This window comes from Pipistrellus hanaki, assembly GCF_964339955.1.
Source record: "Pipistrellus hanaki genome assembly, chromosome: 11".
NCBI classification, from domain to species: domain Eukaryota; kingdom Metazoa; phylum Chordata; class Mammalia; order Chiroptera; family Vespertilionidae; genus Pipistrellus; species Pipistrellus hanaki.
The window spans coordinates 37556469-37583548 of record NC_140513.1 but is presented as its reverse complement, the minus strand read 5'-3'; the positions used below and the strand labels follow the sequence as shown (position 1 = coordinate 37583548).

The 27080-nt window shown below is 39.3% G+C and overlaps 1 protein-coding gene across 2 annotated transcripts in view; it reads left to right on the top strand.

Annotated features, from left to right (window-relative positions):
- The window catches only part of GDA (guanine deaminase), a 69268-nt gene that overhangs the window by 6136 nt on the left and 36052 nt on the right, over positions 1 to 27080 (top strand). For both annotated transcript variants that reach the window (XM_084899525.1, XM_084899524.1), the window contains exon 2: positions 22663 to 22751. In XM_084899525.1, coding sequence (XP_084755651.1) covers positions 22663 to 22751 — 89 coding nt within the window. The remainder of the gene's footprint in view (positions 1 to 22662; positions 22752 to 27080) is intronic.

The following is a 27080-nucleotide window of genomic DNA, read 5'->3' as shown; positions in this document are numbered from 1 at the left end:
TTGAAAGTATTACATATGTCCCCTTCCCTGCCTCCCCCATTGACCTCTCCCAGCCTTCCCGTGCCTCCAACCCAGGCCTTCACCCTCCTATTGTCTGTGTCCATTGGTTATGCATCTATACATGCAAGTTCATTGGTTGCTCTCTACCCCCCACCCATCCTCCTCTGCCTTCCCTCTGAGGTTTGACAGTTTGTTCGATGCTTCTATGTCTTTGGACCTATTTTTGTTCATCAGTTTATGTTGTTCATTATATTCCACAAATGAGTGAGATTATGTGATATTTATCTCTCTCTGACTGGCTTATTTTGCTTAGCATAATGCTTTCCAGGTCCATCCATGCTGTTGCAAATGGTAGGAGTTCCTTCCTTTTTAAAGCAGCGTAGTATTCCATTGTGTAGATGTAGCACAGTGTTTTAATCCACTCATCTGCTGATGGGCACTTAGGCTGTTTCCAAATCTTAGCTATTGTAAATTTCACTGCTATCAACATAGGGGTGCATATTTCCTTTCTGATTGGTATTTTCATTTCTTGGGCTGTATTCCTAGAAGTGGCATCACTGGTCAAATGGAGAGAGGGTTCCCTTTTTGGAGATAGACTTTAGGATGTCACAGGCAGGGCTGAACCATGTATCCTTCAGCACTCCTCCTAAGAATAGTCCTGTCAATGGAGTTTTGATGAACACCAGGAGGCGGCAGCCTGAGTACTTCTCTTTGGCAAAAGCCTGGAGTGCCACTGTTTTGTGTTGCATGTAAAATGCAGCTCATGCCTTTACTAATAATCCAGCTTTGAGGAGGTTGAGCAACTTAACGAGAGATTACTCAATAATTTTAAATCCATTTGCATTGGTGAGAAATGCTCTTCTCCTTTTAGAAGTTGTGCCAGTTTTAAGTCAGCTCGTCTTATCTTTCATTTTGCTTGTGCTTAAGTTCATTCTTTAAAGCTTAATTCAAGTACCCTCTCCAAAGTCTTTTTACTACTTCCCTACCCCAAAATGACCTCTCTGTCCTATAAATGTCTCTCTTATTCTCATTCTTCTTATCGACTACTTATATACATTTGCTGACCGTGTATCTTATTTGTATATATTTTCATCCAAATTGATTATAAGTTCCTATTCACATGACATAAGAAAAAAGTAGGAAATATTTACTTATGTCTTAGCAGTCATGGGCCTTGTAAATAGTGTAGGTACTCAATAAATGTTAAATGAATGAATGCTCCACAAAATTATAGAAACTGTTGAACAATTTGTCTCAATCTTTGTTGAGAATATTTTAAAACAAATTTGCACATACTTTAGAAAGTAAAACATTGCATGTAATTATATCTTGTCTCAAAGTGATTTCTATTACACAAAATGCAGATGTTTAGAAGTTGTTAATTAGGTTGATTAAATCTATTCTGGTTGTAAAATTATCTTACTTTAAAAAAATATACCTCTTTATTGATATCAGAGAAGAAGGGAAAGGGAGAAAGAGATAGAAACATCAATGATGAGAAAGAATCATTGTTTAGTTGCCTCCTGCATGGCCCCCTAATGAGGATTGAGCCTGGAACCTGGGAATGTGCCTTTGACCAGAATCAAACCTGGAACCTTTCAGTCTGCAGGCCAATGCTCTATCCACTGAACCAAACCAGCTAGGGCAAAATTATGTTACTTTTAAGAGGTATTGTTTTATCTCAAAACACAGAAATTGGAAGTTACTTTTTGTGTGTGTACTCCATTAGGAATGTAATGCCTTTAAGAATTCATCCTACAAATACTTAATACCTACTCTACACTGTGTGTTTAACAAGTTAAAGAACTGGATTCTGTGGCCAATGATGAAATCATAACAACACATTCCATTCACAGTGTATCAAGACTTACCACTTACAGCCAAATGCTCAGTGTCACTGGGAAAAGGGCTGTACTCCATCAGTGGTTACAATTATAAGGAACAATTGTCTCCAGAGAAATTGTTAATAGCTTGCCCAGTGCTATTCAGCCAGGAAGGAAAGGAGTTGGGATTTGAATCTAGATGTTTCCTCTCCAGCATTTATTATCTCTCCAGATTTTATTTAAAGTCTCTGGTTACCATTTCAGCTACCTGAGCACTTAACTTTCTCAGTCCTGCCTTCTTCCTTGCTGTGCCTTTGAATCCTAGACAAAGAAAGCATCTTCACCTGCAGCCAAGTCCCAGGTTCCTGCTAGTCCTATTAGTCACCTCCTGGTTCTTCCCCACTGAAGCAGCGTCACCTTTTCCTTGATCTTTTCCCTCAGCGCTGTTTGATGTGCTCTTGTCAATAAAGCTATTTTTACATCTGGGTTCTCAGCGCTCATATAACTCAAAGTCTAGAAGTACTCCCAACCTACAGCCATCCCACAATCCCAGTCTTCCTCAAACAATGCAAAAAATGGTGGCTCTCAAACTAATCTAATTGATATGCATATATCTGAATTTACAAAATTGATTAAGAAAGGATATACATGCACTTCACAAAACGGTTGGTAAGAAGGAATTTTTTTAAAATTTATTTTTATTGTTGACAATGTTGCAGATGTCTCCCATTTTTTTCCTCCCTTTACTATCTATCATCCAACCAGCTCCTGCCCTACCCCAGGCCTTCACCGCACTATTGTCTGTGTCCATGGGTTATGCATATATGCATATAAATTCTTTGGTTAATCTCCCTTCCCTCCCCGCCACCCCCCATCATTCCCTCTGAGATTTGTCTGTGTAGTCTGTTCCATGCACCCACGCTCTGGACCTATTTTGTTCGTATCCAGTGTTTCCCAAAGTGTGTTACACTTTGGAAAGAGTTTGGTGGGGTTATGCACTGCACCGTGCTTAGCTGCACCTAATTCTACGTTCTCATGAGTACGAAGGGTATTCAGCGTTATGAAAATTATAGAAGGGGTACACATATGTCAAAAGTTTGGGAAACACTGATTGTAGACCAATAGAGATAGATTCAAAAGGGACCTCAGGTTCCTCTTACTCTGTTAACCAGTCATCTATTAATCTCCTCACTACCTCCTTTAATTGTTACATTGTCTGCATATGGATTTTTCTATGAAGTACTCATAGTTTTCATCAGATCTCAAAAATGAGTAAATGACCTCAAATTGTCAAAACCTCAGATCATTTACTCTTGTACCTCAAATAGGACTATCTCACCTGTATAGCATTCTTGTCCATCTTTTGTATAAATGGCTTCAGTGATTAATATACCAGAACTGTGCTAATCATTCTACCCATTCCGGTGCTAATCATGTCACTTTTTATTTTCTATTTTGAAAAATTTAAGAGCATCAGTTTGAGCCATACCCACAAGATTATTGGAAAGTCCAATATCAGTCACTTTGGGATTTCTCTTTTTTCTTCTCTACCAGGATTCCCAGAGCCTTTTATGATCTAAGTGGCTGTTCCTTTCCAGATAGTGAGTCAATGTTTATGAAGTCCCAGGTCCTTGTTCTCCTTCTGGGCTAGAGCTTGTTGTTGGGGAACAAGACAAAGCTGCTGCCCTCGAGGAACTTTCTTTCTGTTTTTAAGGGGGAGTTTCACGTGTGCAGTTCTAAGGCCATGGTGGCCATGGCTGCCTTTGTCCTTTGTGGCCACATGTGCTGATCCCAGCTATCTGTCTGCCATTACTACTCTGCCCTGTCCAGGCTAGAACGGCCTTCACCAAGGCCAGCTCAGTGGAACTCTGTACCCTTAGGCTCAGCTTGTTCTGGAACAACTCATACAGACCCATGTGGTCACACTGGTCTTAATATTTGGCTTCCCCTGTAGAGAAGAAAAATGTTTCATTCCTGCCTGGTGTTTCCAAGGCACTAAAAGAACAAAGTACAAGATAAAGTCTCAATTGGTCACTCAACTACAAGGCTAAGCTTTGAAAGCATTCCATGGTACATTTAAATTATGATTTTTAAAATTTGATTAATCCTTGGACTATCTTTCTGACATTGGTCTCTAAGACCAAAACCAAAGCCTATGGATACACAGTTCTTATTGAGAGTAGATCCAATTGGATCTGTCACTTTTGTCATAAAACTTCTCGTTGGCTGGATCCCCAATACTATATATAACCAATTGGTTTCTCCCTGCTAAGGTTATATATAGCACAAGAGGCAAGATAACTTTTTGTATGTGGCTGACCAAGACTCAGAATGAGTATATCTTATTATATCTTCTAATAATAAATGACAGGTGAATGTTCAGGAAAGAAATAAGTAGCAAGATGTGAAACATAAAAGCTCCAAAATCATATAGACCTTCCATTTACCATGTTCTTGGTGCCAGTTTTTACTGTGTATGTCTACTGTATTGTTCTGGGTGACTTCCTACATGGTTCCCCAGCTAACCTGAAGTTTTCTTTCTCAGAATTCAACATGATAACATTACAAAATAATAACAATAAAGATCTTCAGCAGGGGATTTCAAAGGAATTTAGACTCACCAAAAAACAACCTTTCATATAAATATATCATGAGGGTTAGCATAGTACCTAAAAGAACCTATATTAAAACAGTCGTTTCCATCATTGTGAGCCATGTGCGAATTGCTTTATCATTGCAGACAAATGATAAGAATGAGCTGCTTAGTGTATAGTGTAACAGGAAACTGAAAAAAACAAGCCACATGTTCAAAACCTGGAGCCTAGTTCTGAACTATCAGCTAATTAAAAACAACAACAACCATCTTTGTTTTTGGAATTAAACTGGGAGAAAAAAAAGTCATTTAAGTAGATACTTTAGGAAGATGGTGAGGAGTTTCTGAGAATGAACTCCAATGGGGGGAAAGACCTTTACAATAATTTGCTTGGCCCACTTTTCCTTTGAGGCTTTGCATGTGGTTTCAGTGTGGAGAAAGGAATGGGAGGAAAGAGGCAGGCAAATAACAGGCAGGAGAGGAGTGGAGACCTGGAAGAAATGAAAGTGATGAAAAGCTGAAAGGTGTGGCAAAGAGCATTCTCTAAGCTACTCAGACTTTCGAAAACAGCACTAAAGATAGGGGAGGGCAAGCCAGGAGGCACACCCACTGTGCAAATGTTACTCAGGGACACAGCATGTAGTGGAGCTGTGAGGTGCAAGACGGAACAAAAATATGAGAACAACCATTAGAAGTGTTATCTGATTGCTAAGCAGACCTGTCAGCAAGCCAGTGCTTGCTTTGAGCTCAGATGGTACAAAGGCCTGGATGGAAAGGACTAAGAGAGAGATGAAGAGAGGAGCAGGGTGATGCCCCAGAGGAGGGAAAAGGACATGGCTTAAAATCCAGGTAGATTGTTTATGGGGGAAAACAAATTGCTGACAACCTTGTAATAGAAGAAGAATGGCTCAAGTTTATACACTTACTCATCGTATTTTGCTATCTGGAGTATGATTAAATTTGGATTTCCCTTGTTTAATTAGCCATTAGGTTTGATGAAGAACATTTTTCAAGTCGAGCAAAAAATGATTTAAAAGTAAGGTGTGTCGGCAAAAGAAGGTGCAAGAGCAGGCCAGGCTGATGGATGAAAGTAAAATAACATGAGAAAATATCTACCTTTATAATAAAGTCCCTGAGAATGTTTCAGACACTCAGCTTTTTAAGTGAAGGAGGTGATGTGGCTAACCGTGGTCTGCCTTGAGATACTTAATTCGAAGCTCAGCAAAAGTTTAAATGGAAATGAAGTGGAAATTGATCACTCAACGATAGAATCACTGGAACGAGATCCATCCCAAAAATATTTCTGCCATGCCATCTTTAAAATGTCCTACTTTTGAAAATTCTTTCAATACAGTAACTTTTAAAATTAAAAAAATAACAATATAAAAGTTTGATTAGTTATAATGTTAGTAGCACATCTCTTATATTAAGCAGTTGTTCATTCGGATACTATAATGTGAATAAAAAGAAAACAAATTTTGTGTATAAGTCACCTTCTTGCATTGCATTTGGCTTCTTGCCTAAGACACTGGATTATAAGCTTGGAGGCAGGAGCCACACCAATGATGATGATAGTGAACATGTATTGGACACTTGCTATGTGCTAGATCCTGTGCAGAGTGCTTTGCAAAGCCCAATTCTCCTGATTGCTTTTTGAAGTGGAACTGTTCTTATTTATAGACAAGAGTGTTACTATTAACCCTGGAAATAATATCTGATGAGTATACATTGAATGAATTTTCTCTCTCCTGAAACCATCGTGTAGCTCTTTGTTTTCAGATAGTCAAATAGCCAAGTTGCAGTAGCTTCCCTTACTTCAATTGTTAATATGGTTCAATCCTTAAGATTAAAGAGAAGGACAAATTCATCTCTTTTTTAAAAAAATACATTTTATTGATTTTTATACAGAGAGGAAAGGAGATAGTTAGAAACATCGATGAGAGAGAGAGTCATCGATCAGCTGCCTCTTGCACACCCCCTACTAGGGATATGCCCGCAACCAAGGTACATGCCCTTGACCGGAATCGAACCCGGGTCCCTTCAGTCCCCAAGCCGACGTTCTATCCATTGAGCCAAACCGGTTTCGGCCTCATCTCTTCTGATGCATTCTCTAGAGCAATTAATGTTGATCTTCTCCCATAAGATCTTTCTTCATGTGTGACATTGTTTCCAACTTTTTAAAAGCCATACCCTTTCCTTTGTGAAAACATTGTTTAGTTGATAATGTCACATTAATTACATTAACTTTAAATTTAACTTCTAATTGAGATCTTATTCTCAAAGCCTTTTGACTATTGAAGTTGATGCCTCTTGTACATGAAAGACTAATCTTCCCTATAAATTAGAGATCTATGCACTAATATAACTGAAGTCATTTCCCAATAAATACCTGTCACATCCTCCTGGTAGGATCCTGCTCAGTTGGCACCACATGGGACCTGTCTCTATAGTCTCAGTGCTCTTTCTCTTCTCCGTGTTATTGGTTTTTAAAAACTACTTTGACAGAGTGAACCTTTCTCAGAAAACCCACCTGCTAAAAATCCAAACTTGTTAGCAAGCTATTGATTCACGAGTTTAAAAACAAAATCTTTGAAAGCTAAAGCAGTTATGAGGTGATTCTAACTTCAAGTGAGTTCGTCTAGGCTTACACATGATGTAGGAATATAAAAATGCTAAGATTCCCAAACAAGTTAAACCGACAGCAAAAGTGTATATGCTATGACCATTTGAGCCACCTTCATGCACATATGTCACATTTCTGGAGAGCCATATTAAAATTCAAAACCCAAGTAATACTTAAGGGTTGAGGATGTTGAAAAGAATTTTTACCTTCTACTTTATTGCTTTTTGTATTGTTAGTTTTGTTCTTGTATTACTTTTATAACTTAACATACAACTCACCCCTGGAAAGTGTGCAATTTAGCATCATTTATTGCATTAATAAAGTTGTGTAACCATCACCACTATCTGCTTCCAGAATATTCTTATCAACCCAAAGGACAACCCATTAACCATGAAGCAGCCATTCCCTATTCTTCCCCCGACTGCCACCCCTCAGCAACCACTAATTTGCTTTCTGCCTCTATAACTTTGCCTATTCTCAATGTAAATCATGCAAATGGACATATCCAACATGTGATCTTTTGTGCTTATTTTTTCCCCATTTAGGATAGTGTTTTCAAGGTGTATCCATATTGTGGTATGTGAGAGCTCCATTCCTTAGTTGATAAACATTTGAATGATTTCCACCTTTCCTGTTGTCAACAGTGCTGACATGAACATCTGTGAACAAGTTTTTAAAACTAATTTATTCCTTAAAATCTTTTTATGGCTCTTCATTGTTTATCTAGAGGAGATAAAGCCAGGCCTAACCTTGCTGATGGCTTGCCCAGCCTTTTATATTGTCTATGCCTTTGTGTCTTTGTCTCTGTTCCTCCTGCACCTTTCAACTGCTGGATTAATACCTTGCAAGACCAATTAAGTGCCCCTTGCTCAATGAGGTAGTTACTGACATCACGCCAACCCCTCTGTTGACAGGCAGAGCTACGTCCTGGCTCCTTTGTGCCCCACTTTCTGCTTGGCACTTCTTTATGGGTCTTACTTTATCTCATGAATCTTCCCTCTAACCTAACTTTGAAGGCAGGGGCTACAACTTTATCACTTTCAGATTGATCCATAACTCTCAGCACATGGTGGTTACTCAAATGAATACATGTTAGACAAATGGTGTTTGGATTTTTTTTTTTTTTCATGACAGGTAACCAGGTGGTGCACTTTAGGAGTCAGCAAAATGTATAGTTTGCTAAAAATATTTCCCCAAAAACCAATTATTAGAATAAGAACTCTGGGTTTTTCTAATATGGAGCTGAATACGACATATTTGATGTCCTTCTGAATGATTAGGAACCCTGGAAGAGTAGATTTTATTGGAATTCTGAGACCTCAGAAAGTTCTCAAATGCCTTTATCATGGCCTATGTTGAGGATCTGGAATAATATAGATTATAAAGGCCTGCTTACGCCCTTTGGTGTTTATACTATAGTTTGTTATGTGTTCACATCTTCATAAAATGGCAATTTACTGAAACTGTTGTTTGTGAATTGCCACTTATGATTTCAGTCTGGAACATGGTAGAGCCTCCATAAACAATAGCTCTTATATGGAGGAGATAAGAGATCAACCAAAGGACTTGTATGCATGCATACAATGGACACTTGTAAGCATAACAATGGGCACAAAACTCTGGAGAGGGAGGGCATGTATAGGAGTGGGGGGACAATGGTAAGATATGTACACATATAATACCTTAATAAAAAAATGAAAAAACAAAACAAAATAGCTCTTATGACCCATCTCCTGTCCCTCGAAGTACTTAGTGCTTTAGCACAAAATCGGCATTCAATAAATGCATCTGAATGGTAGAATGGACGGCTGTGCTCCATACGCTATTCCCTGTGGGGCACAGGTGGTCCTGTCAGAGTAGACAGGAGGGAGTTAATCAACATCCCCAACTGGTTGTGGCCAGTATGCGTGAGGGTGCACACAACAAGTTACGTTGTTAAGGTCTTCATAGGGTGGGGCAGATTTTTCCTCTGTGTTATTTAACCTAGGAGTCGTGTTCCTCCTGCTGTTTGTAGGGGGGTCTCATGGATACCCTGACACCTTTTTTTGAAATGCAAAGCACAGAAGCCACTCCAGGTCCCTAGCCTGGTGGGAGCTTGTGGACCTCCTTAAGTTCCAGCTAGGTGTGGACTCCCTCGCCCTGTGTAACAGTGTGCTTAGCGTTCATAAGAACTGATAATAGCTGAGAAGGGCCAAAACCTTCCACGAGTTAGGGATAAATGGTGAACAAAATAGGTGCAGGTCCTGCCCTATTCTCACTCAGAGTTAATAATTAAATAAACATCAGTTTGTATATAATTCTAAAACAGGAAAAGTGGAGAGTGCTATGAAGTGTGGGAGCAGAGGACATGGCTTATCTTGAGAAGATAAATGCTATTTGAGCTGAGTCTGAAGGTTGCATGAGAGCTGACTAGGCAGAAAAAGATGGGGGGAAGGGTTGTGCAAAGACCCACAGGAAGAGGAACTAGAAACAGGTGTGGGATATTGCTGAAGATGGGAAAAGGTTGAAGAAACAAATGAAGCCAAAGAGATAAACAATGGTCGTTATTGTTGATGTTAGGAAGACTTACATGGGTGGAGAGAGCGGGTGGCAATTGGCTTGGTTTTGGAATGGGAGGAAGATAAGGACATGCAGATAGTGACCATAGACAACTCTTTTGAGATAACAAACACCTAATATTTTTATTCCTCATATGGATAATAAAGTGCCTTCAACAGTAATAAAATACAAATACATTACTTATGTTTTATTTCCCCAGGTAAGGACTTTTGTACAAACGTTTGCACTGGTCAAAGTTAATGTAAGCATGCTGGTATTGCCCATTTGCAAATATCTGAGTGGAAGCCGAATACTGGCAACCTACATCTGCCCGAATTAAAATAAGTTTCAGCCTTATTAAAAATCACTATCTTATCTCAGAAGTATAATTTAGCATCTCACTGCACTGGAAGTCTTGTTATTTAGTCAGAGTGAAGCTCTTTTCATTTCATTAAGTTCAAACAGGTAAGGCACAATTCTTCAATAAATTTGAGATTATTTTGAAATTAAAACAAACACAGCCAGATAAGACAGTAGACCAGATGTTATCTGAATTCAAAAATTGCAGTTTGGTTCTAGAGAATTGTTTCTGGACTCTGCCTTCTCCAAGGGTTTGAGAAAACCTCACCCTCTTCCTCCTTGCTGGGCGGGTGACTGTACCAGAAACTTTAATCCAGCTAAACAAGCAACATATAAATGATTTATATTAAGGAGGAAAATTACACCCCTCATCTGTATGAATCAGGGCTTGTACAATCATTCATTTTTTCTTTTTCTGAGGAAGAAGGAAAACAAGACTAATTCTAGATATGCCACTGGAATTAGAATTAAAAAAACATACACTATAAGTGTAATCTAGATAGTATTAGATGCTTCAAATACGCCATATCATTGGGTAGATAGAGTGCGAGGACAGTAGGAAGAAAAGATGTGGAAAGGAAATTATGTGACAATTACGGCAACAGAACCACACACCAGTTTATATTTTTTCATGTCTTTGGGCTTCTCCATCTCTTTTTTACACATCCTGAACACCCTTCCCCCCTTTCCACCCCCATTTTTCCTTACCCATCACCTCCTCAAAACAATGAAACAAAACAAGACAACTGATTTTTCCAGTCTTCTCTAGAAATGTTCTCCCTTCTCTAAAGTTTTCCAGCTTCGTCTGTAGTGCCAGTTTGGCCATGAGAGAAACATGTCACCATGCATAGTCTTCCGTTTCCTCTATGCACATACATTTTATTCCCTCAGCTGGAAAATAAACTCTTGAAAGATGAGGGTTATTTCTTACACATTTAGCTGAATCCTTAGCAGTTTGATAGCATATGATGCACATTTAAACAATCTGTACTGTCTTGGCTATTATCAGTTGAAATACATTACTCAACAAAAGGTAAGCCAAGAAGCATGCTCTCCCCCCCGCCCCCCCATTTATGAATCTCTTTAGCTTGCATCTCCTAGACTAAGGGCACCTTCCTACATAACCACAATACCATTATCACACTTTAGAAATTAATAATTTCCCAATATCCTTTCATGATCCATAATCCATGGTCAGATTTTCCCGACTGTTCCTATCACTTCTCTGTAGCTCAAACAAAAAACAGAATCCAATCAAGGTTTATGAATTTGTTGTTATGCTTTTTTTGTCCTTTTAAAAATATTTTTATTGATTTTTAGAGAGAGGAAGGGAAAAAGAGAGAGAGACAAACATGGATGCAAGAATGAAGAATTAATCAAGTATCTCTTGCACCCTCCTTGCCAGGGATTGAGGCATAAACCTGGGCGTGTGCCCTGACTGGGAGTCAAACCAGCAACCTTTCAGTGCATGGGACCACGCCCAACCTACTGGGCAACACCAGCCAGGCTTCTTTAGACTTTTTTTTTTTTTTAATTGATTTTTTACAGAGAGGAAGGGAGAGAGATAGAGAGCTAGAAATGTTGATGAGAGAGAAACATCGACCAGCTGCCTCTTGCACACCCCCTACCAGGGATGTGCCCACAATCAATGTACATACCCTTGACCGAATCGAACCCGGGACCCTTCAGTCCGAAGACCGATGCTCTACGGCTGAGCCAAACCGGTTTTGGCTCTTTTGACTTTTTAATCGTAGAAGTCCCTGCTTTTGGGGTGTGTATAAACCAAGAACCATATTTTAAGCGACTTCCTGTCAAATCTTGGGATTTCTCCTTCCCTCCTCTGTATGCAAGGATTTGATTGGCATGCATCCTGCCACAGGCCCTTAGCGTGGACAGGTGTGGCCTTCACAGATAACCATGGGAGATGCAGTTTTATGGAGGTGAGTGTCTGGATCCTGCCTGTGGGTGTGATGGTCAGTGTCACTTAACCAGCCAGCAAGCTCAGCTGGCCTGGCAGCATTAGCAGCTCAGCAACTTTCTTATCCTTATTGTATCCCTGGTAACTCCCACGAAGTAGTTGAGAAAAAACGCAAACAGCATTTTTATAAAAAGTTGTAATAGTTCTTGGAAAATTGTAGAGCAAATGAAGATGGGCTGCTATCAAAGGAGTTTTTTCTCACAGCTGTGTCCCGGTGACCACAGGGATGAAGAGATGAATTGTAAATCAGACACACAGAATGAAGCATAAAGATTTTTTCCCCTCTTTAACATTAGAAAATATGACATCAAGCACCAATCTCTGGTTGCCTGAAAAGTAGGACAAAAAAGTTGGACTAGACCCTCAGGTTTGACTAAATGAATGCTGTGCTCATGAAAACACATAATTTTCCCTGAGGTCTTGAAATGAATCAAGTGCAGTAGCTTGTGTGTGTGTGTGTGTGTGTGTATGTGTGTGTGTGTGAGGTGCATTTGTATAGATCAATTTTAAAGATTATAGAACCTAGGTTGGCAAGAATGGCTCTCCTTGTATTATGTAAAGGATACAGCAAAAATCAAAGAATAGACATGAAAACTGAGAAAGGAAAAAAGCTCATTGCTGCCTTCATCTATCACAGATCTTTTTTAGAGCTCAATAACTAGAATATATATATTCATATATATGTATATATACATACACACACACACACATATATATATATATTTTCATCCTGGACATGGTTTCATATCAGTACATAAAGATTTGCCTCATTTTCTCACTCTTCCAAGTATTCATTCTGTGCTGATTTGTTACAGCAGCCATTGCAGTCATCTGAAGGCTTGCGTGGGGCTGAGGGATCCACCTACAACATTCAAGTTCACATGACTGTAAACTGGTGCTCACAGTTGTTGGCAGCAATCTTTGGTTTCTCCCCATGAGAACTTCTCCCAGGGCTGCTGCTTGAGTGCCCGCATGATGTGCCTGTCTGTGGAAAGCATTCTCCTAAGCCAGCCTTAGAAGTCACAGCATGTGGACCCTTCGCTCCAAGCACATCCCTAAGTTTGGCCCACCTCAAGGTTGGGAGAGGGAACTAGAGCCCACCTTTTGAAGAGAGGAATGTCAGAGAATTTGTGGACATATGTTAAAGCCACCACATTGATGCTTGGGATGTGAGTTGTGGATGGAGCCTCCTCTTCACCCTGAATAGAAATTAATTTTACTACACCCCTGACAGATGGCCAGTCAGCCTCTGCCTGGCACTTCCAACTGTGAGGCGCTCACTATGTTGTGAGTCACTGAATTCCATTTATATCAATTGTTAGAAGCTTCTTTTATTCATGAAATTGAAAATCCTATTGCTGAGCATTCCATTGTTGAAGCTAGTTCCACTGCTCTAGAATGGCACTTTTAGGTGATGGCTTTTCCATTATTTGCAGCTGTGGTAATCTTGACTTCTTTCTTCTTTAGACAAAATAATGTCAGTTCTACTCAGAAACTCTTCTGAAGTTTTGATTTCAGGATTTTCTGACATCTTAGTCACCTTCCTGTAAAACATTTCAATTCAAATACATCCCTCTATAACTGAAAATCGGTAACTAGTTCTTTATCCCAATCTAAGCCTGAAAGGACATGACAAAGCAGTCCTCTCTGCACAGCAGTGGAATCAGGGCATGGAAATGGAACAGACTGATGATTCTCAGAGGGAAGAGGGTGTGTGTGTGGGGTGTGTGTGTGTGTGTGTGTGTGTATGTGTGCAGGAATAGATTAGACAAAGATCTTATATGCATGTATGCATTACCTATGGACACAGGTGTCGAAGACCTGGAGTGCGGTGGGAACCAGGTGGAGGGGAGCTATGGGAGGAAAAAAAGAGGAACATCTGTAATAATCTCAACAATAAAGACTAATTAAAAAAAAATAATGTCTCTCAATTTGGGTTTGCCTTGTGTTTTCTCATGATTAGATGCAGTTTATTTATTTATTTATTTATTTATTTATTTATTGCCTGAATATCACAGAAGTGATTCTGTGTTCTTCTCAGGGCATTCTGTTAGCAGGCACACAATTTATTCCATTACTCTTGATGTTAACTCTGTTCACTTGATTGGAGTAGTATTTACCAGCTTTCTCTGCCATAAAGTTCCTATTTTACTCTATGAAATAGAGTTTTATGGGGAGAGAATTTGAAATTACATAAATATCCTGTTGCTCAATGAATTTTCACCCACTAGTTTTAATAGTCATTGATTATTTTCACATGAAAATTTTATTAAATGATGCCAAATGCTCATTTAAAAAATAAGTTTTTAATTGATTTTAGAGAGAGGAAGGGAGAGGGGGAAAGGTCTAGAAACATGAGATCATCAATCAGCTACCTCCTGCAAGCCCCTACTGGGGATTGAGCCTGTAACCCTGGCAAGTGCTCTGATGGGAAATCAAACTGGTTGATATATGTATGTATAATTGTTCTACATAAATTAAAAGCCACGAGTTGACACCAATACTTCTAATTTAAATTCAATAACATAGATTTTTTTCTAGCACTCCATATTTGCACCCCCCTTCTGAGAAGCCTGGCTCTCATCCACAACATATTAAAATATTGGCTTAGTACCCCACATGTAATCAGTCTCCTGACCCGGTGGCTATCTCCTCAGCCATATCCCTGCCCACTTAGTCTGTCTTTGACTCTCCACTTCCCCAGCCTAGTTCTCCTGCACCTATCAGCCTTCTCAGCCTTGACCACCTTCTTAGACCCAACTACCTTGCATTCCTGGCCTCATCAGAGCTATATTAAGAGAAGGAGAGGAAAAGGAAAAGCACCAAGAAATATTTTATAAAATAAAATGAAGGGGAGGGCTGTTTTATTTTTGTATGAAAGACAGTTTTTTAAAATGTAGCATTATTGTACCCTGCCTGAAGGCCAACTGTGGTTTAAATTCTAGATTTACCACCTACCAGCTGTGTAATCTTGGACAAGGTACTTAAGCTTTCTGTGCCTCCATTTTCTCATCTGAAAAATGGGGCTAGTAATAGTATGCACCACTAAGGGTTCTTGAGAGGTTTAAATGAGTGAATACATGTTAAGTGTATAGGGCAGTGTCTTGAAGAGAGTAAGTACATTTAAGCATTTTTATTACCAGACATCTTATCATTTTGGAACATGTTGCCTTATTTTTCTAGTAAAAAAATTACTAAATACCAATCAGTTATTGGTGATCTCTTCAATAGAGGTCAGAAAAATACTAAAGTTATTGTTTTATCTATGAAAAATATATGTTTTCTACAGCAAAGTGGGGCTTGTAAGGTTGCCAGAATTTGTACTTTTCTAAGAGCATTTTATCACGCCCTGAATTTAAAGGAAAACATTGTTGAAAGTTATTACAAGTTGCAAACAATCAGAAATTAAAATAATACTTCCTAGAAACACTAGTATAAGCTACAAATTTTGCAGTCTCCATTTGCATGTATCTTATGAGGAGCCTGCATTAGAGGTTGGTTTGTACTGTTAGGGAAGCAGGCATAGAGGTGTGCAAGAACCTCTGAGAAGATGGGTCAAGTCCAGCAGATAGTCCTGGACTGCTCTGTGACCCTGGCCAATTCACATTTCCTGGTCCGTTCCTTTCCTTCCCTGTGAATTGGGAATCTTGGGCCTGAATATCTAAGTACCTCATGCTTCCCTTTGGTGACCTTGTAACATGAATTTGCTTGAGTCTACCTTTATAGGCTGACTTTTTTTTTTTTTTTTTTTTTTTTAGGCAATCTCACTTCACCTTTCTTTTTCCATTAACCTGTTTGAGGTGAATTGTGCTAATTTGACAATTTTCATCTGTGTCCAAAGCTTCAGCAATCTTGAGACCACATATTTTTATCTGATTTTATCTCCCACTACAGTGCCTAAGAGTGGATTTTGTGTGATGGGTTGCAATATATCTTACCTTATTTTGCTGGATGGCCGAGCTACTGCACAATGGCCTGAAGAGCAGTATACTCTGTTCCATAGCAACAAGCCTCCTGCCCAGATTGGCCATCTGGTGTTTGAAGCTTCTATCTTGCAGATATTTTTTTTTTTTTCTTTAGCTGATAGTCATTACTCATCTGCTTTTGGCTTTAGTATTCTTGACATTTTCGTTATTGCTCATCCTAAATAGTCCCAGTTTCAAGTAAGAGTGCATTTGGAGGCATTGCTTAACAGAAGGGATTTAATTTCCTCATCTGGAAACCAAAGGGGTCAGATGAAAAGGCTTCTGACAGCTGGCACCATCTATGACTTTATGAAATTTGTTTTTTTAATGACTGCTGTATGTGCCTGCCAGTCCCCCCTAGACTCTGGCTGTGAAGAGGAAGACCATGGCCATAATAGGCACTCTTAAAGGTGAATGCTTATATAAGTGAATGAAGGGCCACATAAACCCAGGTAATTTCAGGTTGAAAGGCCCATTGCCCTAGAGAGAAAACATCAATACTATGTTGTAGTTTTGCCACATTTGTTTTCCAAAACATTTTTAGAGGTTTCTTAAAAATAAATCTCAAACCCTGGCCAGTGTTTCTCAGTGGTTAGAGCACCAGATAGTGCACCAAACAGTCACAGGTTTGAGTCCCAGTCAAGGGCGGGTTTGCTCTGCCAGTCGGGGAGCATGCTGGAGGCAACCAATCAATGTGTCTTTCTCACATTGGTGTTTCTCTCTCTCTCTCTCTTCCCCGCCCCCTCCTTCTTTATCTATTCATCCATTGATGAACACTGTGACATTATTTTCTAATGTGTCTGATGGAATGAAAATATAGTGATTTGATATCTACTTTAACCTATTTTCTAAGAATCATAAGCTAGCTGCTCTTTAAGATCTAAAATGCTATGCAGTCCCTTTTTCTTCTTGAATCACTAATTCTATTCTACTTTTCTTACAGGGTTGTGCTAATGAAATCTAGTTTTACACTTGAACGTCTTTTATTGACCAACCCATAAAATAAAATTCGTGCTTGTAAATTTAAATGTTTAAAACTTCCTGGGAAACCAGTTTGGCTCAGTGGATAGAGCGTCGGCCTGCGGGCTGAAAGGTCCCAGGTTTGATTCTGGTCAAAGACGTGTACCTTGGCTGCAGGCACATACACAGTGTGTATGTGGGGGGTTGTGCAGGAGGCAGCTGGTCGATGATTCTCTCTCATCGATGTTTCTAGCTCTCTATCCCTCTCTCTTCCTCTCTGTAAAAAAATCAATAAAATATATTTAGCTGAGACCAGTTTGGCTCAGCCGAGACTGGTTTGGCTCAATGGATAGAGCATCGGCTTGGGGACTGAAGGGCATGTACCTTGGTTGCAGGCATATCCCCAGTAGGGGGTGTGCAAGAGGCAGCTGATCTATGACTCTCTCATCGATGTTTCTAACTCTCTCTCTCTCCCTTCCTCTCTGTACAAAATCAATAAAATATATTTAAAACAAAACAAACAAACAAACAAAAAACTTCCTGGGACCAGAAGGAAGTTTTAGAATATATATTACACATGTTGAAAGGCTATTTGTTAAATGTGAACTTCCTGGGACTGGAAGGAAGTTTTAAAATATATATTACACATGTTGAAAGGCGCTTTATTAAATGTGAAATTAAAAGGCTGTTTTTTACTCCAACCACATAAACATACCTACAGATAGATGAGTGTGACTTTGTAGAATGAAATATGAGCACCATCATTTTCTTCTTATTTTTTTATTTTTACAGAAGAAAGTACTGACAATTATTTGCACATAATTCAAGTAGATGGTGATGATAGGAGCAATAGCTCTCAATTCTTTGAACTCCTGAGTTATTTGATAAAAAGTAATATATTAATCTATCATCAAAAATATTTTTTTAACCATCTGTCAGCAGATAAGCAATTAAGTCACCTGTAAATTTTATTGAAAGTAAAGACCACAGCCGAAACCAGTTTGGCTCAGTGGATAGGTCTGCGGACTGAAAGTTCCCAGGTTCGATTCCTGTCAAGGGCATGTACATTGGTTGCAGGCACATCCCCGGTAGGGAGTGTGCAGGAGGCAGCTGGTCGATGTTTCTCTCTCATTGATGTTTCCAGCTCTTTGTCCCTCTCCCTTCCACTCTGTAAAAACTCAATAAAATATATTTTAAAAAAAAGTAAAGACCACAGTGCTAAAGAAATATCTTAGGGTGCCAGGCACAGGCATTGGTAGTAGCACATTTGAGCTTGATGACTGGATATTCCATCTGCCATGTGCATGCAACCCATAAGAGGGGGCAGTTGTGTTCATTTAGGGCTGAACTTGTGCCAGCTGTAGGTTAATTAAAGTTCATAAGCAGTATGAAATAATAAGTGGCAAAATCTAAGCTGGACAAGGAAAATGGTGAAAGAAGACCACTGATGAAGTGAGGAAATGTGGAGGGGAGACAGTAAAGGGAGGGCTTTTTACGATGGAAGATTGGTTGGAGTAGTTGAAATGACAAATAGGTAAAAGAAGAAATTGTGATTTGGGAGTTTTAGAGGTAGAGCAGTTATCATGTGAAGTTCATGAACTTCATTTGTTCAGGAACAAATGACTGAAGATGAATTCGTGGGAGTAGCTGGCCATGGTTTCAAAAGGCTTGCCCAGGTTGATATAAAGAGGAGAGAGCGGGGTGTGGAATGGAGAGAAAGAGTGTGAGGCAGACATCAACAGATTTGAACATTGAGAGAAAGGTTGATAAAGGAGAACAACAAAAAGAGAGGAAAGATGTTTTTGAAAGCTGAAAGGGGCAGGTCTTAGAGGAGTCTTCTTTGTTTACTTTGGGGGCTGTTTCTCTGTTTTTCCGCAACCCACACGGAAAAGCACAGGTTCCTGAATGGAGAGCTGGGGATTAAGAAATTAAAGAAAAAAAGAGACCAAGAGGCAGAAATAGATTCATCAAGCTGGGTGCTGGGTGGGAGGCTGTCACTCTGATAGAGGGACATACAACCACCCACCACAGACAACACAGCGCATTTATTTATTTCCAAAAGAATAAAAGGAGGTTTCCTGAAAAGCTTAGAATCAAAGGAGTTGTGGGTGTGCCCAGGTCCTATTCATTTCCCCATTCCTGGGATTTAGCATATCAAAACCTGGATAAATCAAGGTCCTATTTGTTCCTCATTCCAAGCACGTGGATAAAGATAAGAAATCGGTACTGATAACTGTCTCCAACATTTTGGGGAAACACGTTCCCAGGGCGTGGCTCTGCCTATGCCTTGAGTTCAGCTGACATTAATTTAAAGGTCATCCATGTGCATTTCCAGGGGGCCCTCTACAGTTTACAAGAAGCTGAAGGAAAAATGGTTTGGAAATGGCCATGGGGGGCACCAAAGGCATCAAACTCATTGCCTGAGCCTGGTGTCTGAATACCTGCCATTTGAGAAGCACAGGGGAAGCCATGACCTTGGGGTAGAGCCCCAGCTACCAGGAGGGAGGGAATCAGCACATACTGAACGGATAGAGGAGTTTGGTGCTTATGGAGGGGTAGTAACAAGAGGTTGCAGTGAAGGGTTTTGGTAAGTGGAGGGGGGTGGGAGGGAGCTCAGTCAGAGACAAGAAACACAGAACCTTCATGAAAATGATGATACAGATCAAGATCCCTGGTGTGTAAGCTAGGAGCAGGTGAATTCCAGCTTGAGTGTCAACTGAAGATAACAGTAAAGAGGGTGGGTGGGTTTATTCCAGCTGTCTTTTTTTTTTTTTTTTTTTTTTTTTTTTTTTTTTTTTTTAGAAAGAGAGAGAGAAATATCATTGATGAGAGAGAAACATTGATTGGCTGCCTCCTGCATGCCTCCTATTGGGGATCGAGCCCACAACCCCGGGCATGTGCCCTTGGCTGGAATCAAACCCAGGACCGTTCAGTCCACAGGCCAAAGCTCTATCCACAGAACCAAACCGGATAGGGCTATTCCAGCAGCAGTCTTTAAGGAGTTGGGTTCTTGCCTAACTACTAAAAAAAAAAAATGTTATACCTTGATAGAAGATGTGTCTTGCTTGGTCAAAATAATTGAGGCTTATATGTTGCAGACATGCTGAATTATTATTTTAATATACTTTTGCTTTTTATTGCCAATATATCATTGAGATTATTTTTGCACCCATATTATTAAATAACAAATGGCATTGGCTTGTAATTTTCACTCTCTTTGTATGTATGTGTATATGTATACGTTGCATGTGCTTTGTCGTGTTTTGTTATGAGGATTATGCTAGCTTTGTAAAATTAGAGGTCCACACTCTGGGGCTCTTTACCTGGCACAGACATTATCTGTTCTCTGTTGGCTGGAAAGAACTTGGCTAAGAAATTCTCTGACTGAGTGCTGTCCAATGCAGTATATTAAGCACTTGAAATGTGCTTAATATACTGCATTGGCTTAATATACTGCAGCAAATGTGCTTAATATACTGCAGTGAGACCAATGAACTAACTTTTCTATTTATTTTAATTTTTAGTTTAATTTTACATTTAAAAAGTGTAAAAAAGTTTTTGAAAAACTTTTAAGTGTTTTTGGAACAACCTATTTATGTGAGTCTACTTTTTGTAAATTATATAAAATCTAAATATATAAAATATTTCTCATGAAAATTTAGCAACTCAGTTGAAATATACTTTAAATGCAAAATACATCTGGGAATTTAAAGGCAGAATGCCCTCCCTCAAATAAAATGAATAATTTTTATATTGATTTCAATTTGATATGATAATCTTTTATCATGGCCATCTATGTTGTTTAATAAAGCATATCATTAAAACTGATTTTACCTGTTCTGTCTCACATATTTAGTATGGCTGCTAGAAAATTTAAAGTTATATATGCATTTTGTTCTGAACCATATGATTTCCTAAAGAGTTAGTAAAACTTTCTCAGATTTTTCTAAAGCTAGTGGTACATTCAGTTTTCCTGTCTCTCCAGAACAAATTTTGATAATTTATATTTTTTCTCAAAAACATTTACCTCAAATATATTTTTAAATGTGGGAATATAGTGTTTTACAAATATTTTATTATTGATTGATTGCTTTAATGCTAAATCAGTCCTGAAACATATTAACAAGTTCTGTTTTTATGGCCCATTCTTTTCCATGCTCTGGAACTCTTTACCTAGCACAGATATTATCTGTTCTTTGTTAGCAGTTTTCATTAATTATGTATCTGCTTTGATATTTATTTATTCTAATATATTTTTTGAATCATCAAATTACTTTTCCTTATATGTAGGCATTACATCTTCATTTCGTTTTTAAAAATATTCTAATTAAAAAACAAAAGAATATCTTCAATGAATACGAAAGTTTATTTTCAGTTCCATAAACAATTATTTTTTAAGTATATTGCCTTTCTTCTAATTAATTAGATGCATTTTATCTATAGGTGTTTTTTTTTTTTTTTTTTAGTATTTCATTCTCCATGAAATGTTTTGTTTTTCCCCCCACAACATTACATTTAAAAATGAAACAGGGTATTGTCTGCATATATGTTTCATTGTCCTTTGTCCTTTCTTGCTTTGCAATCTATTTTTACAGAGAAAGCAATCACACTATACTTGAAAAATGACCAACAGTAGGTATAATGTTTCTAAAATTTAACATGTTCCAAGGATGTGCTAACTTGTTTGCTCAAATGTTCATATTTAGGCCTCGCAGTAGCTGGTGTTATTTCCTGTTTGCGAAACTAAGAGATCCATTCAGACCTCATAAGTGTAACAGGAAAGATTACTCTTTCTGTGTCGCAAACACTGTACGAGAACATAGCAGACTTCTAGTATCAGAACAACCTAGTTCCTGCTAAGACTCAATTGTCAGGCAATCATGAGCAGTTGTATTCAGTGTTAATAAATTGCCCAATGATATGCTACTAAGGTACTCTGGACTTTAGTTTCCCACAATATCTTAACAAAAATCTTTCAGTCATCTGTAATGAGGTATACCTTCTATAAACAATTGTTTTCTGTAATAATTTTCAGGGATGGGAAAGAAAAAAATATCAATTTGCTATTTAAAAAATGTTTTTATTGATTTTAGAGAGGAAAGGGTGGGGTGGGGGGGGAGAGAGAGAGAGAGAGAGAGAGAGAGAGAGAGAGAGAGAGAGGTCAATGTGAGGGAGAGACATTGATCTATTGCCTACAACTAGAATCAAACTCACAACCTGACAATGTGTCCTGACCAGGAATTGAACCAGACACTTTTGGTGCATTGGGGGCACTCAATCAGTGGAACCACACCAGCCAGGGCCCAATTAGCCATTTTTCGTACCCTGTATCTCCCAATTAGAATTTTGAAGCCAAACTCATATCTGTAGAATGGTAGAGAAGAAGAAATATCATGCAATTTACTTCTTTGGGCAAGCAAAGGGAAACACCTGCCATTTTGCCTGTAAACTAAAGCCTATTTGGTATCAACTACCTTTCAAAATTAACTCAGCTATAGCCGAAACTGGTTTGGCTCAGTGGATAGAGCATCAGCCTGCGGACTGAAAGGTCCCAGGTTGGATTCCGGTCAAGGGCATGTACCTTGGTTCTTGGTTGCGGACACATCCCCAGTAGGGCATGTGCAAGAGGCAGCTGATCGATGATTCTCTCTCATCGATGTTTCTAACTCTCTATCCCTCTTCCTCTCTGTAAAAAAAACCAATAAAAAATAAAATAAAATAACGCAGCTATAGTGTAGTCTCTTTTAAAAAAGATTTAGATATTTAGTAGTGATGAATGATGTTTCATTAATTTGTAATTCTTTCCTTTCTTTCTTTTAAAGATAGTGTTTTTAGAAGAAGCATCTCAGCAAGAAAAGCTGGCCAAAGAATGGGGCTTCAAGCCGGGTGAGATAAGAGAACTGAACCCACAGTAAGTCATAGCCAACTTCTTCCCTTTTGTGGATGCCATTAACTCGTCTCAAATGATAAGAAAACTGCCTTGATCTTGATGGACAAAGAGGCTTTTTTATTTGCTTAAATAAAAAAAGGTTGAGGTGGGAAGGGGAGGTAAATGGAGAACAGGGACAGAAGCTTTGACTACTACTGTATTTCCCCGAAAATAAGACACCCCCTGAAAATAAGACCTAGCGCAACTTTGGGAGAAAAAATTAATATAAGACACTGTCTTATTTTCGGGGAAACAGGGTAGAGGCTGTCATCTTTCCTTTACTTCTTTAGCACATATTTGTTGAGAGTATGTGCAAGAACTGGGATTCGAAGGTGAAAATGGTCTAAAGTCTTTCCTCGCAGGGTTTACAGCCCTTTACAGCCCCAGGAGAACATAGAACACAAACAAGTGCACAGATATGGAAGCATGGTGGTGCTGGCTTGTGAATCTTCTATAAAGGAAACAAAGAGATCATTGGGAGGATAGAAGGGAGGTTTGGGAGCAATAATTCTGACAGCATGGTTAGTTAGGTAAGGCTAGCTCTAAAAATGCATTTGAGCTATGATTTCATATTCCAATTATTTTTAGTAGTTTTTAAAAAATATATATTTTATTGGTTTTTTACAGAGAGGAAGAGAGAGGGATAGAGAGTTAGAAACATCGACGAGAGAGAATCATCCATCAGCTGCCTCTTGCACACCCCCTACTGGGGATGTGCCCGCAATCAAGGTACATGCCCTTGACCAGAATCGAACCTGGGACCTTTCAGTCTGCCGGCCCCACGCTCTATCCACTGAGCCAAAGTGGTTTCAGCTACGTACTTTTAGTAGTTTTAAGTAATTTGTTCAAAATGTGTTTCTTGTGATTGCCCACATTCTATGATACGTAGCCAACTTGATTTGTTTTATGGAAATGGAGATACTTTTTCTTTTTTAATGCAACGATTTAGTCTTGTGTCAGGCCACATATATTTCCAAAGTCAGTGAAAGTTCCCATGTCCATGTCAATCAAAATCATTTTCATTCTAAAGACATCTTAACTTGGGAAGTGACTTTGGAGTAATGTAATGAGAAGAACACTGAAGTAGGAATTAGAATACGTGGCGTGAATCCTCATGCTACAGCTTGTGGCTGTTCACTGTAATGCAAGCCACTTCCTTTCTCTGAGCTTGATTCCTAGGCTGTTAGCGAAAGGCTTGTCCTGGGTCACAGTGTCCCCTGCAGCAGATCTATGAATTGTGCTATCCCTAAGGCTTTAAGGCAGAGGGGCTGACTACAGTCTAGACGGAGGTACCTGGCCATAAAGTTTTGTTACATTTGCATTCATACTCACAGCTCCTACCTCCTTCCCTCTCTCTGCTGCCTTTCTGTTGGCCTGCATGCTTGCAGGCAATGGGCATAGAGATGAATCCAGTGAGCATGGAGATAAGTCCAGTGACTTGTACTGTTACCGTCTGCTTCCTGTTGCTAGATTTTCATGAGAATAAATGCTGAGGAACAAGGCTTGTGTGCCTTGGGAATGAGAGGTTAGAAGAAAGCTTGGAAGTGGGTAAGATGGAGGATGGGAGGAGGTGAGAGGATGGTGAAGTGATTGGAGGATGGGGAGGGGGCAAACACACTTGTGGGTCATCACATTTTTTGTCCCTCCTTCTGAGGCTGCTTTTGGAATTAAATTCATTAAAAAAAAAAAAAATGAAGGTGCAAAGAAACCTCTAAGCACAAAACACCAATGAGAGGTAAGGTAAGAAAAAAAGTTAAAACTTTGGTGGAAGACTGAAGTCTTTGAAGAAAAATCATATGTAAAATGCAAAGTGATTTACATATTAAACATGTAAGATATATGCCTTTGAATTTCTTTAAGTCAGTATTAAAATACCACAGAAGATGCTTTCTCTGATCTTCTGTTTCATAGATTCTGTGTATCAACAGGTCTATCTAAGCACAATGTGTTTGATTTTTTATTTTTTAAATATATTTTTATTGATTTTAGAGAGGAATAAAGAGGGAGGGAGAGACAGAAACATCAATGACAGGAGAGAATCATTGATTGGCTGCCATCTGCACGCCCCACCTTGGGGATCAAACCCACAACCCAGGCATGTGCCCTGACTGGGAATCGAACCGTGATCTCCAGGTTCTTAGGTTGTTGCTCAACTGCTGAGCCATGCCAGCCAGGCATGTGTGTGTTTTTTTTAAATGAAAACTGCAACTTTCATTTTTTTAAATGAAACTGCAGTTTTTTAAACTGCAACTCTGAGCAGTGCGTTGGTAGGAGTGGTTCAGATTGTGGCCATGGACCATAGAGCAGTTGGCAGGGCCAAGATTAGGGTGAGATGAGTGAGGCACTTACCCGGGGCACAGAATTTATGGGGGGTGGGGTAGGCAAAAACTCAGTAATCAACATAAATAACAGTTTCATGCAATATTTTTAAAAATCAAAATTAATGCAAAGAAATTGGTGATGAACAAAATGCCAAAATTTTAAATAAAGACAGGGATGTTGTTGGTTTCCTATCCTTGTATTTTTTGTGTGCAAGAAAAGAGTGGTTTTCAAACAGCCCTGTGCTCCCACAGCCGGTTAACAATGTTGTTCAAAGAGACTGAGTAACTCAGGCCTTTATAGACAGTCGTATGTTTTAATTCTAAAGCTTTTATTAAGGTTTTCCACTTGGTTAGAAGACAGGTGGATGTTTCAATAAGCATATGTAGGGCACACATTGTTCTATTGCCTTCGGTTCTGAGACAGCCTGGCTGGCACTACAGGTTTGAAGTAGGAAATTGATGTTCTTTTCTGGTGGAAGTCGAGATTTTCTAAGGGAATTATGATAGTGATTAAGTCAAGTGAAAAGAGGAAAGAAGAAAGGAGAGCTTTTCACCTTTTCTGCTCCACCTTCAAAGCCTCATCTCTGCTTTGCCTGCAGCTTAACTTTTGATGGCTATGATTCAGCAGTAAGTAAGGTCTGGGGTGGAGAACTGTGTTCTAATCCCAGTTGGACCACTAACAAACTGCACGTCCAAAAATGACCTTGGCACTTCCTGGAAGATGGCGGCCAGGTAAACACTTGTACGTGCTGCCTCTCACAACCACATCAGTGCTGCAACGGGGGATCTTACCTGAGACCTGAAGAAACCACAACTGTGGGGGCCCCGACCTATGAGGAAAGCGGATTCCACAGAAAGGTTGGATTTTGCCGGGGATAACATGGGGTGTCTGTGTCCCAACAGCGAAAGCTGCAGCCGCAGAAGCTGTGGCCACTGAGGAGGCAGAGGCAAAAGCCTGCGTGCGTGGGACCCCAGAAATCTGTGTCCACAAAATCCCCCTGCTGTTGGGTCTGGCGTGATCATAGTGAAATCTCCTACTATGATTGTAGAGAGAGTGTATGGGGGTCCCCAAGGTTGCTAATAGTGGGGTTCTCTAGGGAGCAACCCATTCTGATCCAACACGGAGGGAGAACATAGGAGTTGGAAAGCAGTCTGTTTGTAAGTGTGCACAGACTGGCCCATCACGCACCTAGGCTGGTTCCCCTGCAACCCTTTGCTTCTGATTACAAAGGAGAAATCACCCAGATTGGCTGGCCCTAAGAGACAGCAGGGGGAAACAGGGGAAACTGCTTTTCTGGAAGCTGAGAAGCAGAGCCGGGAGAAATCATCCAGGATTCAGCTCTGAGGCAAAACACACACACACACAAAAAAAACAAAAAACAACCACACAAAAAACAAAAGCACAGTATTGAGTGCCATAGAAAAAGAAGGCTAGAGCAGCCAAAAAGATGGGGACATCAATCCAGAAACACTGCCACCTAGGGGCTGGAGTACAGACTGACTGTGTTTATTACTAGTTTTATTTGATCAAAAACCAAGAATGGTCTAAAAACTACTACTACAAAAAAACTGCTGGAGGACATTAAGGGAGAGATTAATAGCAATACAATCATAGTAGGAGATTTTAATACCCCATTTTCACCTTTGGACAAATCATCTAAACAAAAAATCACCAAAGAAATATCAATCCTAAATGACTCACTAGACCAGATGGAATTAATCGACATCTTCAGAACATTCCACCCCAAAGCCACAGAATATACATTCTTCTCAAGTGCACATGGGACATTCTCAAAGATAGATCACATTTTGGGACATAGGCAAAGTCTCTTCAAATTCAAGAAGATAGAAATCACATCAAGCATCTTCTCAGATCATAGTGGCATAAATTAACTACAATAAAAATAATCCAAAGAAATCAAACACATGGAGATTAAAGAGCATGCTATTAAACAAGGACTGGGTTACTAGAGAAATCAAGGAAGAAATT